A 27,795-nucleotide genomic window follows, 5' to 3' on the forward strand; every position below is an offset into this window, starting at 1 on the left:
CATTATACGTTTGCTTTAGTTTCAGAGATATAAGCCAAAAACTGCATTTTACCCCTATGTTCTATTTTTAGCCATGTCGGCCATGTTGGTTGGCAGGCAGGGTCATCGGACACATTTTTTAAACTAGATACCCTAATGATGATTGTGGCCAAGTTTTGGGTAAATTTGTCTCAGTAGTTTCAGAGGAGAAGATTTTTGTTAAAAAATGATTTTAAGGGCAATAACTCCTTAAGGGGTCAATTGACAATTTTGGTCATTTAACTTATTTGTAGATCTTACTTTGCTGAACATTATTACTGTTTACAGTTTATTTTCTATCTATTATAATATTCAAGATAATAACCAAAAATGCAAAAATTGCCTTAAAATTACCAATTCAGGGGCAACAACCCAACAACACATTGTCTGATTCGTCTGATAGATCTTAACCTGATGAACATTTTTACCCCGTGTCAGATTTGCTCTAAATGCTTTAGTTTCAGAGATATAAGCCAAAAACTTCATTTTACCCCTATGTTTTATTTTTAGCCATGTCGGCCATGTTGGTTGGCAGGCAGGGTCATCGGACACATTTTTTAAACTAGATACCCTAATGATGATTGTGGACAAGTTTGATTAAATTTGTCTCAGTACTTTCAGAGGAGAAGATTTTTGTAAAAAATAACCAAAATTTACGAAGAATTGTTAAACAATTGACCATAAAGGGCAATAACTCCTTAAGGGGTCAGCTGACAATTTTTGTTATGTAGATCTTACTTTGCTGAACATTATTGCTGTTACAGTTTACCTCTATCTATAATAATATTCAAGATAATAACCAAAAACAGCAAAGTTTCCTTAAAATTACCAATTCAGGGGCAGCAACCCAACAACGGGTTGTCTGATTCGTCTGAAAATTTCAGGGCAGATAGATCTAAACCTGATGAAAATGTTTACACCATGTCAGATTTACTTTAAATGCTTTAGTTTCAGGGATAGAAGCCAAAAAACTGTATTTTACCCCTATGTTTTCTTTTTAGCCATGGCGACCATGTTGGTTGGCAGGCAGGGTCATCGGACACATTTTTTAAATTACATACCCTATTGATGATTGTGGCCAAGTTTGGTTAAATTTGGCCCAGTATTTTCAGAGGAGAAGATTTTTGTAAAAGTTAACGGACGACGACTGACCACGACGACAGACGCCAAGTGACGAGAAAAGCTCATTTGGCCCATTGGGCAAGGTGAGCTAAAGATGAAGTATGTTGGTCTGCTATCTAAAATACAACTCTACCGAAACAAACAGGGCCTTTTATAGAAAGTGAATGTTTATCAAACATGTTTAGTGTGACATTCATTTTCGCTGAACTAGCATACATTATTGTTTATGGACCAGCTGATGCCAGCCTCTGAGATTTTCTCGCTGTGTTGGTGGCTTTTGGCAATAAATATGCAAAACATTGAAAATGGAAATATGGAATGTGTCAGTGGCAACAACCTGACCAAAATTCAGATAACAGCCAAAGGTTGGTAAAAATGCAGTGATCATGCAAATCAATGCATTTTGACAACAAATATAACACAATTGCAGAATAGTATAGTTGTCCAAATTGATGTCTAGTGTAGCAAATTTTTCATTGGTTCCCATTTTTAAAATATTTGTCAAAATATACAACAAGCTTAATATAAAGACTTTAATAAAACTTGTATTTTGTTGGAATATATCCTGGATTAATGAATAGTCTGAAAGTCTATGAACATTATTATCCATGAACATGAAATATCTTCTATTCATTTTTAGTTCTTGCATTACGTTGTAAATGCGTAACATGTCACTTTCTAGTTGTGTTGGGAAACAAATTTCATCCTGAAATCTGAACCTCAGCAATGGAGCATGAATTCCTGGTAAAACTAAATAAACCAAGAGCTCCAAATTGTGAACTTGAAATCATCCGTCCGTAAATGTTACGGACGCCATCACGAGTTGGTTGACCATTATGGAATATCTGTTTCACAGATGATAGTGGAGATGTTCCTAGTGTCGTAACTACAACACCGTCCCCTTTTCACGAATTTGACCTATCGAATTAGACTTATTACCGGGTTTGTACTAACATGAGAAACATGACAGGTGCCACATGTGGAGCACGATCAGCACCTCATATCACCCCTATTTTTAGCTCACCTGGCCCAATGGGCCAAAGGAATTGTTTTCATCACTTGGCGTATGTCGTCCGTCGTCGTCGTTTTGCGTCCGTCGTCCGTCGTTCATTAACTTTTACAAAAATCTTCTCCTCTGAAACTACTGGGCCAAATTTAACAAAACTTTGCCACAATCATCATTGGGTATCTAGTTTTAAAACTGTGTCCGAAGACCCGGCCAACCAACCAAGATGGCCGCCATGGCTAAAAATAGAACATAGGGGTGAAATGCAGTTTTTGGCTTATATCTCTGAAACTAAAGCATTTAGAGGAAATCTGACATGTTCATCAGGTTAAAATTTATCTGCTCTGAAATTTTTAGATGAATCAGACAACCCGTTGTTGGGTTGCTGCCCCTTAATTGGGAATTTTAAGGAAATTTTGCAGTATTTGGTTATTATCTTGAATATTATTATAGATAGAGATAAACTGTAAGCAGCAATTATGTTAGGCAAAGTAAGATCTACAATAAGTCAACAGGACCAAAATTGTCAATTGACCCCTTAAGGAGTTATTGCCCTTTATAGTAAATGTTTACCAATTTTTCGTAAATTTTTGTAATCTTTTACAAAAATCGTCTCCTCTGAAACTACGTGGCCAAATTTAACCAAACTTTGCCTCAATCAACATCTAGTTTACAAAATGTGTCCGATGACCCGGCCAACCAATCATGATGGCCGCCATTGCTGAAAATAGAACATAGGGGTAAAATGCAGTTTTTTGCTTATATCTCTGAAACTAAAGCATTTAGAGCAAATCTGACATGTTCATCAGGTTAAGATCGATCTGGCTTGGAATTTTCAGTTTAATCAGACAGTCCGTTGTTCGGTTGCTGCCCCTGAATTGGTTTTTATAATTTTTGCGGTCGTATATTGGTATGACGTTGGCATCGTCGGCGTCGTCCGGCGTCGTCCGAAGACACATTGGTTTTCGCACTCTAACTTTAGTTTAAGTGAATGGATCTCTATGAAATTTTACCATAAGGTTCAATACCACAAAAGGAAGGTTGGGATTGATTTTGGGGGTTATGGTACCAACAGTTAAGGAATTAGGGGCCAAAAAGGGGCCAAAAATAAGCATTTTTGTAACTTCCAGACATAACTTGTGTGTTAGTGTATGGATCTCTCTGACATTGTACCACAAGGTTCCATATCACACCGGGAATGCTGGGATTAATTTTGGGGGTAATTGCCTCAAAATATTAGGAATTAGGGGCCATAAAAGGGGCAAAAAACAAGCAATTTTTTAGTTTCATGACAATAACTTGTGTGTAAGTGTATGAATCTTTATGAAATTGTACTACAAGGTTCCTTATCACAGAGGGAAAGCTGGAATTGAGTTTGGGGGTAATTGCCCAAAACGTTTAGGAAAAAGGGGCCAAAAAGGGGCCAAAAATAAGCATTTTTCTAGTTTCCAGACAATAACTTGTGTTCAAGTGTATGGATCTCTCTGAAATTGTACTGCAAGGTACCATACCACAAAGGGAAGGCTGGGATTGAGTTTGGGGGTGATGAATCATAAGGGGGTTAAAAAAATTTGGGGGGGGGGGGGAGGATTTTTTTTTTTTTTCCTTTTTTTTCTTTTTTTCCTTTTTTTTTTCTTTTAAAATTTTCCATTTTAAGTTGGTTATTTCTGTTTTATATTTTAAAAGCAAATAATAATGATATGGTAGGAGATACACACCAAACAGGATGTGTAAATTATTATAAAATAATTATTGTGCAATAGCAAGAAATTTTCAATTGCACAGTATTGCACAATAGCAAGAAATCTTCAATTGCACAGTATTGTGCAATAGCAAGAAATCTTCAATTGCACAGTATTGTGCAATAGCAAGAAATATCCAATAGCACAATATTGCGCAATAGCAAGAAATTGTCAATTGTACAGTATTGCGCAATAGCAAGAAATATTCAATTGCACAGTATTGTGCAAAAGAAGATACTTCGTATAAATTGCTTATTTCTTGACCAATTTCAATGGGGTTTTATTCTTGAATTCTTGGGGTTCTTTAATATGCTGATTCTAACCGTGTATTAAGTTTTTGGATTTTGGGCCCCGTTTTTAGATTGGTCCACATTGAGGTCCAAAGGGTCCAAAATTAAACTTTGTTTGATTTCATCAAAAATTGAATTATTGGGGTTCTTTGATATGCCGAATCTAACCGTGTATTTAGATTCTTAATTTTTGGTTCTGTTTTCCATTTAAATTTGGTCTACATTAAGGTCCAAAGGGTCCAAAATTAAACTTAGTTTGATTTTAACAAAAATTGAATTCTTAGGGTTCTTTGATATGCTGAATCTAAACATGTATTTAGATTTTTGATTATGGGCCCAGTTTTCAAGTTGGTCCAAATCGGGGTCCAAAATTAAACTTTGTTTGATTTCAACAAAAATTGAATATATGGGGTTCTTTGATATGCTGAATCTAACCATGTATTTAGATTTTTGATTTTTGGGCTCGATTATCAACTTTGTCCACATTGAGGTCAAAAGGGTCCAAAATTAAATTTGTTTGAATTCATCAAAAATTGAATTATTGGGGTTCTTTGATATGCTGAATCTAACCATGTATTTAGATTTTGGATATTGGACCATAATAGTTGAATGTCCAATTTGAAATTTTTAAGTTCTTAGACCACATTCATTCTGTGTCAGAAACCTATGCTGTGTCAAATATTTAATCACAATCCAAATTCAGAGCTGTAACAAGCTTGAATGTTGTGTCCATACTTGCCCCAACTGTTCAGGGTTCGACCTCTGCGGTCGTATCAAGCTGCGCCCTGCGGAGCATTTTATTTAAAAATTTTGCAGTATTTGGTTATTATCTTGAATATTATTATAGATAGAGATAAAATGTAAGCAGCAATAATGTTAAGCAAAGTGAGATCAACAATAAGTCAACAGAACCAAAATTGTCAAGTGACCCCTTAAGGAGTTATTGCCCTTTATAGTAAATTTTTACCAATTCTTCGTAAATTTTGGTTATTTTTTACAAAAATCTTCTCCTCTGAAACTACTGAGACAAATTTATTCAAACTTGTCCACAATCATCATTAGGGTATCTAGTTTGAAAATGTGTCCGATAACCCTGCCTGCCAACCAACATGGCTAAAAATAGAACATAGGGGTAAAATGCAGTTTTTGGCTTATATCTCTGAAACTAAAGCATTTAGAGCAAATCTGACAATGGGTAAAAATGTATATCAGGTTAAAATCTATCTGCCCTGAAATTGTCAGACGAATCAGACAACCCGTTGTTGGGTTGCTGCCCCTGAATTAGTAATTTTAAATAAATTTTGCAGTTTTTATACGACCTCGGTCGTATATTGGTATGACGGCGTCGTCGTCTTCCGAAGAAACTTTGGTTTTCGCACCCTAACTTTAGTTTTAAGTGAATGGATCTCTATGAAATTTTACCACAAGGTTCCATATCACAAAGGGAATGCTGGAATTGATATTGGGGGTAATATCCTCAAAATTTTAGGAATTAGGGGCCAAAAGAGGGGCAAAAACAAGCATTTTTCTAGTTTCATGACAATAACTTGTGTGTAAGTGTATGGATCTTTCTGAAATTGTACTACAAGGTTCCATATCACAAAGGGAAAGCTGGAATTGAGTTTGGGGGTAATTGCTCAAAATGTTTAGGAATAAGGGGCCAAAAATAAGCATTTTTCTAGTTTCCTAACAATAACTTGTGTTCAAGTGTATGGATCTCTCTGAAATTGTACTGCAAGGTACCATACTACAAAGTGAAGGCTGGGTTTGAGTTTGGGGGGTAATTGCCTCAACATTTTTGGAATTAGGGACAAAAAAGGGGCAAAAAACAAGCATTTTTCTAGTTTCAGGACAATAACGTGTGTGTAAGTGTATGGATCTTTATGAAATTGTACTACAAGGTTCCATATCACAAAGGGAAAGCTGGGTTTGACTTTGGGGGTAATTGCCCTAAACGTTTAGGAATTTGGGGCCAAAAACAAGCATTTTTCTAGTTTCCAGACAATAACTTGTGTTCAAGTGTATGGATCTCTCTGAAATTGTACTGCAAGGTACCATACCACAAAGGGAAGGCTGAGATTGAGTTTGGAGTTGATGAATCATAAGGGGGTTCAAAAAAAATTTAGGGGGGAGTTCCTTTTTTTCCTTTTTTTTTCTTTAAAATTTTCCATTTTAAATTGGTTATTTCTGATTTATATATAAAAGCAAATAATAAGACCACATTCATTCTATGTCAGGAACCTATGCTGTGTCAAATATTTAATCACAATCCAAATTCAGTGCTGTATCAAGCTTGAATGTTGTGTCCATACTTGCCCCAACTGTTCAGTGTTCGACATCTGCGGACGTATCAAGCTGCGCCCAGCAGAGCATTTATTGGTTATTATCTTGAATATTATTATAGATGGAGATAAACGTTAACAGCAATAATGTTCAGCAAAGTAAGATCTACAAATAAGTCAACAGGACAAAAATTGTCAATTGATCCCTTAAGGAGTTATTGCCCTTTATAGTCGATTTTTACAAATTTTTCTTAAGTTTTTGTAATCTTTTACAAAAATCTTCTCCTCTGAAACTACTGAGACAAATTTAACATAACTTGGCCACAATCATCATTAGGGTATCTAGTTTAAAAAATGTGTCCGATGACCCCGCTTGCCAACCAACATGGCCGATATGGCTAAAAATTGAACATAGGGGTAAAATGCAGTTTTTGTTGAGCCTGCGACTTTTGTCGCAGAAAGCTCGACATAGGGATAGTGATCCAGCGGTGGCGGCGTTAACTAACTTCTTAAAAGCTTTATATTTTAGAAGCTAGAAGACCTGGATGCTTCATACTTTGTATATAGATGCCTTATGTTACGAAGTTTCCGTCTGTCACATGTCTATTGTCCTTGACCTCATTTTCATGGTTCAGTAACTACTTGAAAACAAAGTTAAGATTTTTTGTAATGTTAATTTCTCTCTTATTATGAGTAATAGGATAACTATATTTGGTATGTGCGTACCTTGCAAGGTCCTCATGCCTGTCGGACAGTTTTCACTGGACCTCGACCTCATTTCATGGATCAGTGAACAAGGTTAAGTTTTGGTGGTAAAGTCCATATCTCGGATACTATAAGCAATAGGTCTTGAATATTTGGTGTATGGAAGGATTTTAAGGTGAACATGTCCAACTGGCAGGTGTCATCTGACCTTGACCTCATTTTCATGGTTCAGTGGTTATAGTTAAGTTTTTGTGTTTTTGTCTGTTTTTCTTATACTGTATGCAAAAGGTCTACTATATTTGGTGTATGGAATGATTGTAAGGTGTACATGTCCAACTGACAGGTGTCATCTAACCTTGACCTCAGTTTAATGGTTCAGTGGTCAAAGTTAAGTTTTTGAGTTTTGGTCTTTTTTTTTAATACTATATGCAAAAGGTCAATTATATTTGGTGTATGGAAATATTTTATGATGTACATGTCAGTCTCGCAGGTTTTATTAGACCTTGACCTCATTTTCACGGTTCAGTGTTAAGTTTTTGTGTTTTGGTCTATTTTTCTTAAACTGTAAGTAATAGGTCAACCCTATTTGTTGTATGGTAGGATTGTAAGCTGTACATGTCTGCCTGGCATGGTTCATCTAACCTTGAACTCATTTTCATGGTTCATTGGTCAATGTTTAGTTTTCTTGGTCAAGTCTATTTCTTAGAAACTATAAGCAATAGGTCAACTATATTTAGTGTATTGAATGATTGTAAGGTGTACATGTATTTCTCGTTTGTTTTATATGACCTTGACCTCATTTTCTTGGGTCATGTTAAGTTTATGTGATAGTTGTAGTAAAGCTTTATATTTAGGACTATCAACATAATATCAATGGTTAGTAAAGAAGGCGAGACATGTCAGCGTGTGCACTCTTGTTGGCTTATAACTCTGAAACTAAAGCAAAAGTATAATGGTGCATTATTTTATGCATCAATTGTAAACAAAAATATCAGGTGAGCAACACAGGCTCTTTGTTGAGGTTAGTGTTGCTTAGTATGTAGTTTTTTTATGTTGTGTTTTCTGTACTATTGTTTGTCTGTTTGACTTTTTCCTTTTTTAGCCATGGCGATGTTAGTATAATTTTGATTTATGAGTTTGAATGTCCCTCTGGTATCTTTCCCCCCCTCTCTTTTAATATCAACTTTGTCTGTTAGAAATACACTATATATGATCAATCCAGTGATCAGCTATTGATCTTTTGGGTGTAATACCACCAAATCATAGAACGACACATCTGGTTTCCTTCGAAAAAGGTTCAACAAAAATTTTCTTTGAATTTGACAGTTGTAGAAAAATAACCTTGCATTTCATTGTAAATGAGACATTTTGAGTCTTAAAAATATATTTTTGGTGTTAAGAAGCACCATTCTTTTTTTTTTTAGCTCACCTTGCCCAAAGGGCCAATGGAGCTTTCCTCATCACTTGGCGTCCGTCGTCCGTCGTCGTTAACTTTTGCAGAAATCTTCTCCTCTGAAACTACTGGGACACATTTTAACAAACTTGGCCACAATCATCAGTAATGTATTTGAAAAGACAAGGCGCCGTGTTGAAGACCGTACTTTGACCTATAATGGTTTACTTTAATAAATTGTGACTTGGATGGAGATTTGTCTCATAGGCACTCATACCAAATCTTCTTATATCTATCTAGTTTAAAAAATGTGTCCGATGGTCTAGCCCGCCAACCAAGATGGCCGACATGGCTGAAAAAAAACATTGGGGTAAAATGCTAGCTGTTTTTGGCTTATATCTCTGAAACTAAAGCATTCAGAGCAAATCTGACATAGGGTAAAATGTTTATGAGGTTGAGATCTATCCGCCCTGAAATTTTAGAGATATAAGTCCATTCTCACATGTTCCATTCTATCTTGCTCAACATTCTTGCTATGATACTGAAAGGAGGAAAAACATATGGTAAATAAGTATACCCCCGCTTTAAAAAGTGGGGGTATACTGTTTTACCTCTGTCTATCCATCCATCCGTCAATCCATCAGTCCGTCCTTCCGTCCCATGAAAATATTTCGTCGCATTTTTCTCAGGAACTACAATACAAGGGTTTCTGAAATTTTGTTTTAGGGTTTATATAAGTCGGCTTTACCGTGTTATGCGTTTTCAGATTGATCACTCAACAACTTCCTGTTTACCGACCACTTACATCATTTTACACAACACGTCCAGGTTGAAAATGTTCGTCGTATTTTTCACAGGAACTACATTACAAGGATTTCTGAAATTTGGTTTCAGTGTTTATATAAGTCAGCTATACCGTGTGATGCGTTTTCAGATTAATCACTCAACAACTTCATGTTTACCGTCAAATATTTGGGCTGGGGGTATCATCAGTGAGCAGTAGCTCACAGTTTCACTTGTTATTCCTAGAAAAAAAAAAGCATCAGAAGCCATAGCCTCTGGATCTGGAAACCATGAAACCATGAGACATATTTACTTATTAACTGTTTATTAAGTCTAGAAGCAAATAAGTCAAAATTTGGTTGAAAGAAATGCCCACAAATATTTCTAAATACATTTTCTTTCAACTCCATTCAGAAGAGTCACTAAAATTTCTTGACAACTGATCAGGAGTAATATAATCTTTCCCTGCAATGTAGACTGCTGTAATAAAATTATTCCTGTCAGCAGCCCACAAGCATATTTCTCTTACTGCTCCCAACAGTGCTACAACACTACCTTTCATGTTATTTATATATTGAACTGCTGTAGAACTATCAGATTTTATACAAATATGAGAATTTGAAATGTTTTTTCCAATGGTGCATATTTTATAGCTAAAAGTTCTAATATTTTAATGTGTGAAATGCTTTTCGATTTCATTCATCTTCCTTGAGTCTTATTTTTTCCATATACGGCTGCCCATCCAATTTTAGATGCGCCAGTTTTAATATACTCCATAGGAGTACCAAAACTTATACTGTCCCCTTCATTCCTAGCTACATTTTTAATCCGCCATAAAATTTCATTTCTTGAATTTTCAGAGAGACTCATGATACCATCATAATTGTCATTGTTATTGCTCAGAGCTAAAATTTTCTCAATATGTAAATATCTATTAACATTGGTGCTAATAAAACTGCACATGAAGCTGAAGTAAATAAATCTATTAAAGAACTTACTTCCCTGATAACAGGAATGTATAAATCATAGATTTTGTTTGCACTTTTCAAAATCTTTTGTATTTTTTCCTCTGTCAGAAACACTTTAAATTGCACAGAATCAATCAAATATCCTAGAAAAATTATTCTCTGTGTTGGAATGAATACTGATTTTTCTCTATTAACTATGAACCCTAGAGAGTGTAAGAGATTTCTCAACATGACAGTATTTTCAAAGCAAATGTTTTCAGAGGGACTATGTAATAATGAATCATCTATGTACAAAAAAGACCCTACTCCTTGGTTTCGTATATGAGCATGATGAGAAAAAACTACTTTCATAAGTTTTGTAAAAATTCTAGGTGCACTTGCTAACCCAAAACAAAGACAAGTAAATTCATAAATCTGATCTTTCCAAACAAATTTCAAATATTTTCTATATTTTTTGTTCATTGAAATTGAAAAATATGTATCACATAAATCTATTGATATAAAATAATCATTCTCTCTAATATTCAACAAAACAGACTGTAAATTTTCCTGTTTGAAATGAAAATATTTCACATATTGATTCAGACCTTTCAAATTTATTACAGGCCTTAATTTGCCATTCTTCTTCTGAACAAGAAAAATATTTGATATAAATTCATCTTTCCCATGTTTTGAAATTTGGATTGAATTTTTTGACAATAAAATTTGAATTTCAATATCGATTAGTTCTGTTTCAGTTTTGTCAAACCAAAACCGATAGACCTAACTATACAAGAGCAAGATTGTGAGCTATTTACATCTAATATCTCCTGCCTCTTTGGTTTCTGTAACCAGCTCTCCCTCTGTAGCGGGAGTTTTTTATGCCTCTTTGACCATAACTGCTGTTTTGGTATCTTCCTCTGCCCCTGTTTATACCTGGGGGGCAACCATAGCTGCAACCCCCTTGTCTCCAGTTTTGTGAAGTTACTGTAATTTCAACTCCTTTTGAACATTTTCTGGGCATCATTAATGTCTTTCACCTTTTTGGATACATCATCTCCAAACAAATATTCAGTAACATCTAAATGTAATGTGCAAAGTTGATGATACTTCTGATCCATGTTTTTTTAAGTGTCATGCGTCTTACATAGGAAATTTTAAAAAATGCTGCACATAGCATTGACGGCATTATTTATGTCGACTCTTATTTCAGCCACCATTCTTAACACGTCAGGTTTTGTAAGTGCTTCTGCAGTACGCATTACAGGTACAATGCCAAAACCCAGGATCTTTTGTATAGGTTGAAAGGATAAATCATCACTCCTTGCCTGACGATTCAACAGGTGCCAAATCTCAGGGTTTACCTTAGGAGGTGACGACGACTTACTATTTGCAGGAACTTTATAATTCTTTGCTATTTCTGTTATAACAGACTTACGATTTGTAACAGCGTTTACAAGAGCAGCGATACTCTTATGTGTGTCATCACCAAACTTGTCATCATCTTCGAAAATTTTCGGTATAGCATAAGAAAACTCTTCCTCGCTCTTTTGCTCTAACTCAGCATCATCATCTTCATTGTTATTGTTACCAAAAATGTCATATTGACTGAAATCAACTTCACCTTCACCTTCGTCTTCTACTTCTAGTGCAGCCGGGTGTTCTGGTGCACTCGATTCAAACATAATGGCATTACTATTATGCATGTGACTGTATAATAAAAATTCTAGTTTGGAATAAATTATTCTGAATTCATTTTCTCTTTATTTATCTGAAGAAGTTGTGTTCTTTCCATATTTTATGGGAGCTTTACCCTTCTTATTCTTTCCTGGTCCCTTACCCGGGCCTCTTTTATTAATTTGTTTACTTGCGCTAGTTTCATTTGACTTTTTGTAATTTCTTGACAGTTTCTAGGGGAACCACGACCGACATTAGTTTCCTCTTTTTATGTTGTGAAATGTGGACTGACTCAGCCATTTGTGAGAACCCCGAAAAACTAGTTTCGTCACCAGACGCTTAGATTGACATAATGTCCGCTACTAGGCTGTTTTGTGAAAGACCCGAGTCGGAGTCTTCAGTAAGAGACATATTATATAGACACGATTCGTGTTTGCTGATTCAGCAATTTTATTTTACTTATGCATTGTTCTAGCCTTAGAATAAAATGAGTGGATTTGTACAGGTGACTATGATTTAAAATCACTCAACTGTAAAACAAGGTTGTTACTAGCCTGTAGAATAAGATATTCATCTTTAACCAATAAGCTGTAGGCTTCTGTAATAGAATTGATCATTTATTGGTCCACACTATATTCTATCATGATGCAGCGTGATTTTGATTTTTTGAATACATTTTGCTCAAATCGTTGTAAATGTCATCTTACATTATGATAAAATTCTCAAAATTTATTGAACTGATTAAGACAAAACTTAACAGTGAATCTTGAAATAACCAGTATTTCAAAAAAAAAAAACCCATTTTGTTGATTTAACATAAATGTCTTCTTTATATACCCTCACAGCTTGGAAACGTACCTCGAAACTAAAAATGTATTATTTTGATCAAGTTAATATACATTCAAAATATTATTTTGACTTAGAATATATAGTTACCGGGGAGTAGCTGGAAAATTAAAAAGATGAAAGACAATCATTGACTGACAGGATGTCATCAAGGATGACTGTCGTACATCATCTTTTGTGTTTCTCCTACAAAAAATATTTACACACATTTCAAAACTAGCAGTTCTCCAACAGCATATGCAAGCCTTGTTTGGGATTATGTTCTTCCAAAAGGGAAATGATTCAATTTTGATCATCAAATCCCTTTATAACATGAATAGAAAAAAATTATGTGTTCTGAAATAAAGGACATTTAATCGAATTATTAGGATACATTTGTTTTCCAGTGATGATTTAGGTGAGTACAAATTGTTTTATTATGTAGCTTTTATAGACCGGTAATACCTCATAATATAAATTATATTTCAAATTTTAAAAATATTCTTTATTTCATTTTTATAGATGTTGCATTTTGGCCAAAAGAAGATGGAACAAGCAAAACCTTCAAAAAGATGTCTGAATATGGAATGATACGAAGAGAAGACCTCTACCAGATTTGGGAGCAAAAAGAATTCAGTCAGATTTTGCCATTTAAAGAGTACATATTTGATATGCTGATACATCTAGATATCGTATCTGAACAGCGTAGATATGATACAAAAACAGGAAGTCGGCTACCAATAGAACACTTCTTTGTACCAAGTATGCTGACACAAAGAAACAATACAGATTACTTGACACAAGAATGTACACCAGAGAAGACTGTTAGTTTGGCCTTTGCTTTTAAAGGCACCATCATACCTCCAGCCTTACCAAACCGTCTAATATGCGCATGTCTGAGTATATGGACCTTAAAACAATACCGTGGAAGGAAACTTATGTTTTCTGGGTTTGTTGGGTTATCAGTTGATAAAGAGCATGATATCGTTGTCTGTGTAGAAGGCAACAAGATCTTACTGTACCTAGTCCACAAGCGATCCAAGGGTTTGATAATACCTGATATAGCCACCAGTGTCCGGGATTGTTTGTTTATTACTTTAGAGAGAATCTCGGAATTTTATCAGTCCTCCATCCATTGTAAAGCCAGCAGCAAGTTACCCTTCCACACTGAGTATTCCTGCTCAAAATTAAGCTGCTTTACTTCAGAAAACAAGATGGCTTCGGAAATTGAAGAGTGTCTTTGTGAACACGGTGAAAACATTAAAGATAACTGGAGTATTTGGAACAAGAAAAAGGTATGTATATACATTTATTGGTACATCATGGAGAGATATTTGGACTTTGATTTTTATACGACCGCAAAAATTTTTTGGGTTCGTATAATGCTATGATGTTGTCTGCGTTGTCCGAAGACACATTTTGTTTCCGGGCAATAACTTTTGTTTAAGTGAATAGATCTCTATAAAATTTTAATAGAAGGTTCAATTCCACAAAAATAAATTAGGGATTTATTTTGGTGTTTTGGTACCAACAGTTTATGAATTAGGGACTAAAAAGGGGGCCAAAAACAAGCACTTTTGTAGTTTCTGGACAATAACTGGTGTGTAAGTGTTTGGATCTCTCTGACATTGTATCGCAAGATTCCATATCACAAAGGGAAGGCTGGTATTGAGTTTTGGGGTAATTGCCCCAAACATGTAGGAATTAGGGCCAAAAAGGGACCAAAAAGAAACATTTTCTAGTTTCCAGACAATAACTTGTGTTTAAGTGTATGGTTCTCTCTAAAATTGTACTACAAGGTTCCATACTATAAAGGGAAGGCTGGGATTGAGTTTGGGGGTAATTACTCCAAAGGGGGTTCCAATTTTTTGAAGGGCTCATACTTTTTTCTTCAAAATTTTTGAAATTTCAAATTTTTTGAAAATTTTCAAGAAGAAATCTTCAATTGCACAGTATTGCGCAATAGATTTTTAAGATCTTTGAACACATTTTTTTTTTGTGTCAGAAACCTTTCAAAAAATTGATCACAATCCAAATTCAGACAGTATCAAGCTTGAATATTGTGTTCAAATTCGCCCCAACTGTTCAGGATTTGACCTCTGCGTTCGTATCAGGCTGCGCTCAACGAAGCATTTTATTAAGCCTATCGACAAGTTCCCTTATTGCAGAAGAAGATTACTACCGTATTGCTACTCAATTTATATACATATATGTAAGACATTCTATCTTTCAAATCTGTATAAGAAAGAAGATATGGTATATGAGTGCCAATGGGACAACTCTCCACCATAAACCAAATGACTTAGAAGTCAATAATTAGAGGTTATGGTACTGCCTTCAACAATGAGCAAAACCCATTCTGCATACTAAGCTATAAAATTTGGAAAACCTTCAAAAAAAGGTCAATAAATTCAGAGACAAATTTATATTTCTACTAGCTTGTTGATGTTGGTAGGATACATAGATGAACAGCAAGAGACGAATGTATCAGACAGTGGAACACAGGGATGCTAATGTGGCTATGACACCTCTTTGTTTAAACCTTTATTTATAAGGAAGAAGAGCAGTGTCATCAATATGTAGTTTACAGTTGGTCCACATATATATTACTTTTAGAAATTATCTAAGCAATGTGGAATAAAAAGTTGTTTTGTGCTTTGATACTATATGAAAATTTCCATTTGAAACCTCTAAATAGTTTTAAAACCAATGTGAATGTTTGTTGGTATGACTAGTTTATAGATTGTGACCATTTTCTTTCAGCAACAAACATGAAAGCCTTTTCTAGAAATAGTTCATTTTCTTGAAATTGCAACTTTTGGCTTTTATCAAAAAAAGAGAAAAAAGTAGTAAGAACAAAACCAAGAGAATTCAAACAGTTAGAAAATCTATCCTGAAATTTACAGAAAAATAGGACAACCAATTTTGGAGTTGTTGTCCCTGTGATGTTCATTTTAGTTGGAATATTATAAATAGATACGGGAAATAATGTAAAAAATGATCACAGGACCAGATGTACAAATAAAACAACATGTTGGAAATCATCAGTCACCTGTACATGATTTTTTAATTACCTCTTACAGAGGTAAGAGTACCTTTTACAACATTAAAAATGGATAGCTAGATAAGGTCTACAAATCTTGAAAATCCAGTCCTCATTTCCTCAAATGTGCTCCACTTTGTATAACACTTATCTCTGAATTTGTACTTACATGAGCCACCACGACAGGTGCTACATGAGATGTAGGTTCTACATTTGTTCTACTTATCCTTCTAAAGCACCTGTGATCACCCGACTTTTCAGGTGGGGTTCATGTTGCTCAGTCTTTAGTTTTCTATGTTGTGTTTTGTAGACTGTTGTTTGTCCTCTCGTTTGTCTTTTTTTTTTGCCATGACATTGTCTGTTAGAGATTCATTATTATGCCCCCGCCGTAGCGGAGGGGGCATTAAGTTTTACCCTTGTCCGTCTGTTCGTACGTACGTACTTTAGTTTGCCTCAACCAAATGTTCTAAAACTTATACACAATGCTTATTACCACAAAACACAGATCAAGTTTGAATTTTTATGGCGTCACTATTACCGTTCTAGAGTTATGCCCCTTTACAAATGGAAAAATTGATGAATTTTTCGTTTCCGTTCCCTTACTTTAGTTTGCCTAAACCAAATGTTATGAAACTTATACACAATGCTAACTACCACAAAACACAGATCACATTTGAATTTTAGTGGTGTGACTTTTACCGTTCTAGAGTTATGCTCCTTTACAAAAATGAAAAAATTCTGAATTTTTCGTTTCTGTTCTCTTACTTTAGTTTGCCTCAACCAAATGTTATGAAACTTATACACAATGCTTATTACCACTAAACACAGATCAAGTTGGAATTTTGGTGGCGGTCACTAATACAGTTCTAGAGTTATGCCCCTTTACAAATGGCAAAATTGCTAAAATATTCGTTTCTGTTCTCTTCCTTTAGTTTGCCTCAACCAAATGTTATGAAACTTATGCACAATGCTAATTACCACAAAGCACAGATCAAGTTCGAATTTTGGTGCCGTCACTTTTACCGCTCTAGAGTTATGCCCCTTTACAAATGGAAAAATTGCTGAATTCTTCGTTTCCGTTCTGTCACTTAAGTTTGCCTCAACTAAATGTTATGAAACTTATTCACAATGCGTATTACCACAAAACACAGATCAAGTACATATTTGGGTAGCGTCACTTTTACATTTTTTTGTACATAAATGAGGCCATTAGTTTTCTCTTTTTATTGTTTTACATTTGTCATTTCGGGGCCTTTTATAGCTGACTATGCGGAATGGGTTTTACTAATTATTGAAGGATGTACGGTGACCCATAGTTGTTAATTTTTGTGTGAGTTGGTTTCTTGTCTCGTTGGCAATCATACCACATCTTATTTTTTTAATATTTACCCTTCAATGATCATTTACCTTTTTTTCAATGTTGATTAGTAAGAAACTACATGTATAGGAAAATTGTTTTCTGATCGGCTATCATCTTGAAAACTTAAATAAATGAATAGAAACTGTTCATGAACAACAACAGTGACCTGTTAAATAAGATCTTTCCATAGTAAAATATATCTGAATTTGTTGATAAACTCCATATAGTAGAAACTGTCCATACATGAAAATGTTTAAGCAATTTTTATAGAGTTTGCAAAAATCTTCAAAAATACCACTAGAAATAGAAAACTGGAAAAATGAACAGCAAGACAAGAAAAACAAGAATATAAAGTATCGAAAATTATTACTTGATTCCTTATTAGGCATGTTTGGGCTACTGGCCTTTCATTATTCAATTTTTTTTAAAGTTATCTCCTTTTAAATTCGGAAAAAAACTAGCCAGAATCTTACTTAGTGTCAAGAAGATGGATGTCACTGTTGCTTATGATTGTAGCTCCAAAAATACTCTGGTTCCACTTGCTGACTGCTATCCATCTTAAATTCTTGCAATTGTTGTCATGCTCCTTAGTTCGACTTAGAAAGGAATGTAAACGTTTAAAAAAATAGTTGTATTTTTTAATAAGATTGCTTAACTCTATTTGCTTGAATTCACTACCCGTTGTAACTATTTTTTATGTAACCTCTACCACCAATCAATAGATATATGCTTTACTGCATGTAGTGTTGTGTATATGATAACCAACTAATTCCACTCAAACTGGCATTAAGCTGCGAGCTCTTGGTCCATGTTAATGCCCTTTCTTTTGTTCATACAAACATTGAATTGAAAATAGTTTTGTAGCCGTGTGCATTGACGTGTAAGGATATAAAAGGCGTATGTTTAATATTTCAATAAATATACCAGACTTTACTTGTAGTCACAATCAACATTTGTCAAAACGGTATTATTCATTTTGTGTGTTTTTGCCATTAGTTTTACACATATAACAAAGTGGTTTTTTTTGTGAAACGATGAGCATGTAAGTTGATTACATGTAATTTACAAGTACTTGAATTGTAGAGTTATTTTCTATTTTACAGGAACAAAAGCAGTGTGATGCTAATTGTCCAGGTAAATATATATCGTTTATCTTTCTGCACTTGCATATTATTTACAAGAGGTAATATTTAACTTGTGAATATATCCTATGCTTGTGATGAGCTTTGGAGAAGATAAAGCTTAGACAATATAGTATCTTTCAACATAATTATATTTCACATAATTCAGATTAAAAAGTCTGTGGACATGTTGGAAAAGTAATGGATTTTCACCATCTCAGTTTACAATTACCAAAAAAATACATGGCAAAGATACATGTATTAATGTATTAGAAATTAGAAATTAGAAATTAAAAATAGATGTTTTGAAAGTTGAGTTAAGATGAATTGCTGTAAATTAATAAAATTTATCAAAGTTCATGTCAAAATGCCAGATTTTGACTGGTTAATATGAGGGAGATACTTTACTTTATCCGATGGCAAATTCTCTATTACCCTTCACAGAGATGATTGATTAATTGTGCACTTTTGTAGATACGGATTGTTTTTATGTACAAGACGTCATAGTTAAACGTTTTGCTAGACATTAATAACAAAACATTCTGCCTAGGTTGACAATGTTTTCTCGGGGCAACAATCTGCTCTATCCACCTCTCAGCTATGTGTTATTTATATAATGACTTGCATGATTTATGAGTAAATTGTTTAAGATTGTTGTCAACAGATGAAAGTAGATACTACATTTAAAATAGTGCATTAAGATTTATTTTATGAACATAGATTCAAAGTAATAAGAAACAGTTGTTACACATAAAGTGAGTGGCATCTTTCATTGTTCTCGTTTCAATAAAAAAAAAGTCAATGCTAAATCAAATCACTGATGAACATGATGAAGGTAAATCCCAAAAAAAGCGCTTTGGTTAGAAAGATGCCTGTTATAACTCAGACATTCCTCTTTTTTAATTTACAATTAATCTGCTGTAACTTTGTTATTATATCTTTTAAATATACCATAATAATCCTTGGTGGATTGCAGTTGTAAAACTAATCTAAGATTACTGCGTGTGTTGGAAGTATTGCGTAACCCAATAACTTTCAATGTTGAATAGTTACTTCATCTTATCTAGTATATTTACATACTATTTGGACAAAGTTTATGTGTTTTTAAATCAATTTTAGGTTTGAGTGAAGATGCATTATCTCAGATTCCAAGTAACACAGAGTTGCTTCATTTATCTGTTAATTGTGAGACACGCATGCTACATGAATTGGCTCTCCATCTTGAAATGGACCAAATGGTATGGAATGACTTGGAAGACAATTACCCAGGAAACATACAGATTGTCAAATTTTTGACACTTATGCATTTGAAAGAGAATGATGAATTCAGTTTCGCAGAATTGGATAACGGATTGAGAAAAATGGAAATAACAACACATAAATTATGTGTGGTAAGTTATTACTGCAATGGATTGGTGCAATTGTATCTATCTTTTTATATATAATTATATTTGGCATATGGTATGGTTTTAAGGTATACATGTCTGTCTTGCAGTGTTCATCTGATTTCATATTAAGTTAAAGATTCTGAAGTTTTGTTCTGTATCTTTTCGTTTTAATTTAGTTTCCCCTCCATTTGTCTCATCATGTTTCTTTTGTTCTTATGAATTTTGATATGACTCTATTTTGGCTTTAGGCATTCCTGGTGCAGGTGGGGCTTGTGGTTTGATTCGGACACAAAGGGTTTTTGCAGTGTTGTTTCTATTTTGTTTACCCTTTTATTTATATTTACTTAATTTTTACTTATCGATAAAGTGACTAGTGTACATACTATATATGGTATACATGTGCTATCAATTACAAACACTTTTTTTGTTGACGTCATTGTGAAATTGAAAATTTAGTATCTATTACATCTTTTTTTTTTGCGTCTTTGTTATATTTATTTGTATTTTTGTTTGAATTTTTTAGTTAGTTGTATTATATGTCTGCAACGTATGTTTTGGCTGCAAGATCTTAATTATTGTCACATTTACCCTTTTACATCTGTTTGGGTTACTCACCCAATGGTGTCAATCTAATGAAACTACAAACACCTGTCATACAACATTGTACAAGTGTGAGGTTTAGCTGGCTATAAACCAGGTTTAACCCAATTTTTTCTTCAGAAAAATACCTGTACCAAGTCATGAATATGGCCGTTATTTTTCACTTCTTCAGTTGATTGATATCGTTTAAATTTGTCAATATTTATGTATGCCCCCTTTTTGAATTTGTCTCTGAGTTTGGTACTTTTGTTCTACTTTTTTACGTGGATCTTTGATAATATAAAGTTTATATGATATTACTCCATCATTCAAGATGGCTGCCAGCGGGGGACTTAGTTTAACATAGGACCCTATGGGAAATACATACAAATGTCTTCTTTGAGAGAACCACTGAATGGAATGGAACCAAACACGGCATGAATGTTCCTTATGAGGTGTTGACCAAGTGTTGTTACTTTGCAGTCAATCCATCATCCAAAATAGCCGCCAGCGGGGGACTTAGTTTAACATAGGACCCTACGGGAAAAACATACAAATGTCTTCTTTTAGAGAACCACTGAATGGAATGGAACCAAACATGGCATGAATGTTCCTTATGAATTTTTGACCAAGTGTTGTTACTTTGCAGCCGATCCATTATCCAAGATGGCCGCCAGCGGGGGTCTTAGTTTAACATAGGACCTTATGGGAAATGCATACAAATGTCTTCTTTTAGAGAACTACTGAATGGAATGAAACCAAACATTGCATGAATGTTCCTTATGAGGTGCTGACCAAGTGTTGTTACTTTGCAGTTGGTCCATCATCCAAGATGGCCGACAGCGGGGGACTTAGTTTAACATAGGACCCTATGGGAAATACTGTAAATTCAGAAATTATTGCGATGTTTTTATTATTGCGAAAAATGCGACAGGATAATAATCGCAATAATTTAAACTCGCATTTTGAAATTTTTTATATGAATTAAACAGGATTTTTATCAATATCACAAAAATTTAAATCGCATTTTATTCTAAAATGAAAAAATCGCAATAATAAATGCACGCAATAATTTCTGAATTTACAGTACATACAAATGTCTTCATTTAGAGTACCACTGAATGGAATGAAACCAAACATGGCATGATTGTTCCTTATGAGGTGCTGATCAAGTGTTGCTACTTTGTTGCCGATTTACTGTTCAAGATGGCCACCAGGATATTTTATTAAATAACGGGACCAATATTAAACCAAATTTGGCCTCAATCATTATTTGGGTATCTGTTATGAATTTTATCTAACTTTACATGATTTCTAAAACCAAAGTAGAGTCAGGTGAGCGACACAGGCTCTTGAGAGCCTCTAGTTTAATAATGTTTAGTAATTGAAAGAAAAAGACTCGCATTTTGAATTGTGGTCTTAATCGTAGCTTATGCCCCTTACAATGAGAAATTTGAACATGTCTTGCATGTGGTCTCAACCTCTTGCTTCTTTGATAACTGTTTAGAATTTGTCTTTACATAAAATGGATCAATAATAGATTTAACTCATCAGCATTGAAATAAATTGATTTTTAATATTATGATATTTTCAGGTTCGGCGAAGAAAACAAGTGAAATCTAGTAAGTACTTTGATATCTAAAGGTCTTTATATGGCATAATAATAAAGGTTTTTTTCTTAATTTTCTGTACGGAACAAATCATAAATGTTATGTTTATCTTGATATTATATCTGATTATGGGTATATTATGTAAACAATAGGTAATCTTGATTCCTTTTTGCATGAGTTTGCAACTTGTAATTTACAAATTTATGTAGATATAGGAAGATGTGGTATGAATGCCAATGAGACAACTCTCTATCCAAGTAACAATTTATAAAAGTAAACCATTATAGGTCAAGGTACGGCCTTCATACATTTTTTCTCTGTGTTAACAGTTTATTGACTTACTATCGTATACTATTATAAAGATCTTCTTCACTTAAGAAACTATTGAACCAATTTAAACAAAATTTTGAGTAAATAATCCTTTGAGTTCATATGCAGTATAAATATTGTTTTGTCAACAAACATGGCTGCCATGGCAAAAAAAAAAAAGAACGTAAGGTTAAAATATGTTTTGTCTAAAAAGAAAAGCCCTAATAGATAAACTAAATATAACATAGGTAAAACTTTTACCAATTTTTCCGAACTTAGTAATAGTAATTTTTCATTAAAAATATATAAACTTAGCAATTGTTGTGTATTCAACGAATCATACAATTTTTAACACAAATCTATGAACTGCAGACAAATGAAATCGAACATCTGCAATTTTGGAATTGTTTGAAACCATTTCCATTGTTAGCTCACGTGGCCTGGAGTGCCAAGTGATCTTTTCTCATCACTTGGTGAAAGTCGTCTGTCTTCGTCGTCCGACGATGTTAACTTTTACAAATATCTTCTCCTCTGAAACTACTGGACCAAATTTAATCAAACTTGGCCAAAATCATCATTAGTGTATCTAGTTTAAATGTGTCCGATGACTCCACCTGCCAACCAAGATGGCCGACATGGCTGAACATAGAACATAGGGGTAAAATGCAACTTTTGTCTATTATTTTGAAAACCGTTATAAATAGAGAACATCTGACTGCAACAAATATTTTCAGAATGTTGAGCTCTACCAATTGTCTATATACGTGATAACTGTGGGACAACTTCACATAGGAGTAATTGATCTTAAATTACAAATTTTACCATTTTAGCTCACCTTGCCCGAAGGGCCAAGTAAACATTTCTCATCACTTAGCGTCCGTCGTCGTCGTCGTTAACATTTTACATTTTGAACTTCTTCTAGAGAACCACTGAATGGAATAAAACCAAACATTGCATGAATGTTCCTTATGAGGTGCTGACAGAGTGTTGTTACTTTGAAGCCGATTCATCATCCAAGATGGCCACCAGTCAGTTGGGGACTTTGTTTAACATAGGACCCTATGGGAAATACATACAAATGTCTTCTTTTAGAGAACCACTAAATGGAATAAAATGAAACATGGCATGAATATTCCTTATGAGCTGCTGACCAAGTGTTGTAACTTTGTAGGCGATCAATCATCCAAGATGGCCGCCAGCGGGGGAATTCGTTTAACATAGGACCCTATGGACAATACATACAAACGTCTTCTTTTAGAGAAACACTGAATGGAATGAAACAAACATGGCATGAATGTTCCTGATGAGATGCTGACCAAGTGTTGTTACTGTGAAGCCGATCCATCATCCCTGTTGGAAGCCAGAGAGGGACTTAATTTATCATAGGACTCTATGGGAAATACATACAAATGTCTTCTTTTAGAGAACCACTAAATGAAATGAAATAAAACATGGCATGAATGTTCCATATGAAGTGCTGACCAAGTGTTATAACTTTGTAGGCGATCAATCATCCAAGATGGCCGCCAGCGGGGATTTAGTTTAACATAGGACCGTATGTGAAATACATACAAATGGTTTTTTTTAGAGGACCACTTGATGGAATGAATCCAAACATGACATGAATGATCCTAATGTGGTGCTGGCCAAGTGTTGTTACTTTGTAGCCAATCAATCATCCAAGATGGCTGCTAGCAGGGGAACTTAGTTTAACAAAGGACCCTATGGACAATACATACAAATGTCTTCTATTATAGAACCACTGAATGGATTGAAACCAAACATAGCATGAATGTTCCTTATGAGGTGCTGACCAGGTCTTGTTACTTTGTAGCCGATCAATAATCCAAGATGGCTGCCAGAGAGGGACTTAGTTTAACATAGGACCCTATGGGAAATGCATACAAATGTCTTTTTTTAGAGAACCACTAAATGGAATGAAATAAAACATGGCATGGATGTTCCTTATGAGGTGCTGACCAAGTGTTGTAACTTTTTAGGCGATCATTCATCCAAGATAGCCGCCAGCGGGGGAATTCGTTTAACATAGGACCCTATGGACAATACATACAAATGTCTTCTTTTACAGAACCACTGAATGAAATGAAACCAAACATGACATGAATGTTCCTTGTGAGGTGCTGACCAAGTGTTGTTACTTTGTAGCCGATAAACCATCCAAGATGGCTGCCAGAGAGGGACTTAATTTAACATAGGACCCTATACGGAAATACATACAAATGTCTTCTTTTAGAGAACCACTGAATGGAATAAAACCAAACATTGCATGAATGTTCCTTATGAGGTGCTGACCAAGTGTTCTTACTTTGTAGCAAATCCATCAACCAAGATGGCTGTCAACGGGGGACTTAGTTTAACAAAGGACCCTATGGAAAATATATATAAATGTCTTCTTCTAGAAAACTGCTTAATGGATTGAAACCAAACATGGTATGAATGTTTCTTTTGAGGTGCTAACCAAGTGTTTTTACTTTGTAGCTGATTTTTCATCCAAGATGGCTGCCAGCAGGGGAAGTCAGTTTAACATAGGACCCTATGGGAAATACATACAAATGTTTTTCTTCTAGAGAACCACTGAATAGAATGAAACCAAACATGGCATGAATGTTCCTAATGAGGTGTTGACCAAGTGTTGTTACTTTGTTGCTGGGACATCATCCAAGATGCTGCCAGCAGGGGACTTAGTTTAACATAAGACCCTACGGGAAATACATACAAATGCTTCTTCTAGAGGAGCACTGAATGGAATTCAACGAGACATGGCATAAATGCTCCTTATGAGGTGCTGATGAAGACCTTAATACATGTATTTTTATAGATTGAGATATACTGTAAACTGCAAAAATATCAAGAAAAGAAGATCTACACATCAGTCAACATGAACAAATGATGAACAAAATTGTCAATTGACATCTTGTTGGAGTTATTGTCATTATAAAGTCATTTTCTACAATTTCAATGAATTTATTGGTAATTTCTGTAAACTTTTCAAAAGTCTTCTGCTTTTGATTAAATTACGGGGCCAATATTAAACCGAATTTGGCCTCAATCATTGTAAGGGTATCTATTTTTACATGATTTCCAAAACCAAAGTTGAATCAGGCGAGCAACACAGAGTCTTGAGAGCCTCTAGTTTTTCATGTTTGCCTATTATCTTGATAACTATGATAGGTAGAGAGAAACTTTAAATTGCAAAAATGATCAGCAAGCCAAGTTCTACAAATAAGTCTAATGGTCGAAATCGTCAGTTAACTCCTTATTAGAGGCATTGCCCTTCGATGACTTTGCCTTAAATCTTAAAAATTATAATGAATTAGATATATATAAACCTAAATAAGCAAAAATGATCAGCCAGACAAGATCTACAATTAAGACAATTTGGAGGAAATCATTCAACGACTCCTTATTCGAGTAATTGCCCTTTAATGACGATTTTTACCATTTTTTTTTGCTTTTTGACTTATATGATAAAAATTATAATAGATAAATAGACACTTTAAATCACAAAAATGATCAGCAAGGCAAGATCTACTAACAAGTCAAATTTTGCCAATAAAGTTACATTAGTTAGTAGACTGTCACTCTTCATAGGAGTGATTGCCCTTAAATGAGGATTTTCTTTTACCCTCTTTTGTGTTTTGAGCAAAAACTAAAGAAGATAGAGAAACTAAACAGAATAAATGATCAGTAATACAAGATCACCAAAACATGAATTTTTGTCTTGAATTCTATTCCCATCTACAATGTTGGAGAGTGTCCTTTTTTAAGTATGCACATAGACCAAGGTGAGCAACACAGGCTCTTTTGAGCCTCTAGTTGTCTTTACTTTTGAGTAAGTCATTTAGTTTACTTCTTAGAGATAACCCCCAATTGTTGGTTGGGTTTATGTTGCTTCATCTTTACTTTTCTATTTTGTGTTTTGTATACTGTTGTTTGTCTTTTGGTCATGTTTGTCTCGCCTGCGACAAAAGTTGCAGAATGTGAGACATAGGGATTACAATTTGGTGGCGGCGGCGTTAACTATTTGTTTAAAGCTTTATATTTCAGAAGGTAGAAGACGTGACTGCTTCATACCTTGTATGCAGATACCTTATGTTACCAAGTTTCGTCTTTCATATTACCATTGACCTCATTTGCATTGTTCAATGTTTGATAAAAGAAAATTGTATTTTTTAGTAATGTGAATTTCTCTCTTACTGTGAGTAGTATTATAACTATATATAGTATATGGGTTCCTGTTGGACAGGATTCACCTGACCTCATTTCATGGATCAGTGATCAAGGTTATGTTCACATGATCAAATCTGTATCTCAAATACTATAAGCAACAGGTCAACTATAATTGGTGTATTGAATGAATGTAACGTGTACATGTCTGACTGGCAGGTTTCATCTGAACTTGACCTTTCTCATGGTTCATCATGCTATTTTTTTTATGATAGGATATATTTCTCAGATACTATTAGCAATAGGTCAAATATATTTAGTGTATAAAAGGATTGTAATGTTCATATGTCCGTGTGGCATGATTTATCTGGCCCTGACCTCATTTTAATGGTTCATTGGTCAATGTTATGTTTTCATGGTCTTGTCTGTTTGTCAAATACTACAAACAACAGGCCAACTATATTTGGTATATGGAATGATTGTAAGGTGTCTGGCAGGGTTTATCTGACTTTGACCTCATTTTCATGGTACATTAGTAAATGTACAGTTTTTATGGTTATATTTGTTTTTCAGATACTGTATGGAATGATTGCATGGTGTACCTATTGTTTGTCAGGGTTCATCTGACCTGGATCCCAATTTTACGGTTCATTGGTCAATTTTCGTAATTAGATCTGTTTCTGGGATACCATAAGCAAAAGGTTAACTATATTTGGTGTATGATATGATATAGTTGTAAGGTGTAGATTTCTTTCTGGCTGGGTTCATCTGAACTTTATTTACAATGATAATATTGATAATGTTAATTCTATTTAAAAATTATAGTAGAACCTTCATATTATACAATTTCAACACAAATTCAATCATGATAAATAAAGCAGGCGAGAAATTTGTTTTTTGACATTGCAGTGTCAATATTTCATCGACGTATAATTTAGAAAAATACTTTAATATCCATTAATCAGCAGAAGTTTAGAAAGAATGGCATTGTTTGTCTCGCCTGTGACGAAATTTGCAGAATGTTCGACATAGGATTTCTATCCAGCGGTTGCAGTGGTAGCGTTAACTATTGGTAAAAAGCTGGTTACTATAGAAGGTAAAAGACCCTGGTGCTTCATATCTTGTATGCAGATCCCTTATCTTACGAAGTTTCAGTATGTTAATTGTCTATTGTCCTTGACATCATTGTGATGGTTCAGCGACTGCTGTAAACAAAATTATTATTTTTTGGTATGCGAAATACCCACTATTTATAAGTAAAAGGAAACTTATATGTGGTATATGGGATCCTTGCAAGGTCTACATGTACATGTCAGTCAGACAATACAATATTTGATATTTAGTACCCGCTGAAAAATTAATGCAAAGTTTTAGCCTCCAGTTCTCACAAGCATAACACACATTTTA

The 27,795-nt window shown here is 34.4% G+C and overlaps 1 protein-coding gene across 1 annotated transcript in view; it reads left to right on the forward strand.

Moving 5' to 3' along the window:
- LOC127732561 (uncharacterized) overlaps window positions 1-27,795 on the forward strand; it is a 92,996-nt gene that overhangs the window by 52,881 nt on the left and 12,320 nt on the right. Inside the window, exons 6-9 of the mRNA XM_052241613.1 lie at window positions 13,313-14,085; window positions 18,297-18,327; window positions 19,434-19,705; window positions 21,876-21,903. Coding sequence (XP_052097573.1) covers window positions 13,313-14,085; window positions 18,297-18,327; window positions 19,434-19,705; window positions 21,876-21,903 — 1,104 coding nt within the window. The remainder of the gene's footprint in view (window positions 1-13,312; window positions 14,086-18,296; window positions 18,328-19,433; window positions 19,706-21,875; window positions 21,904-27,795) is intronic.

This window comes from Mytilus californianus, unplaced genomic scaffold (genome assembly GCF_021869535.1).
Source record: "Mytilus californianus isolate M0D057914Y unplaced genomic scaffold, xbMytCali1.0.p SCAF_25, whole genome shotgun sequence".
NCBI classification, from domain to species: Eukaryota; Metazoa; Mollusca; class Bivalvia; order Mytilida; family Mytilidae; genus Mytilus; species Mytilus californianus.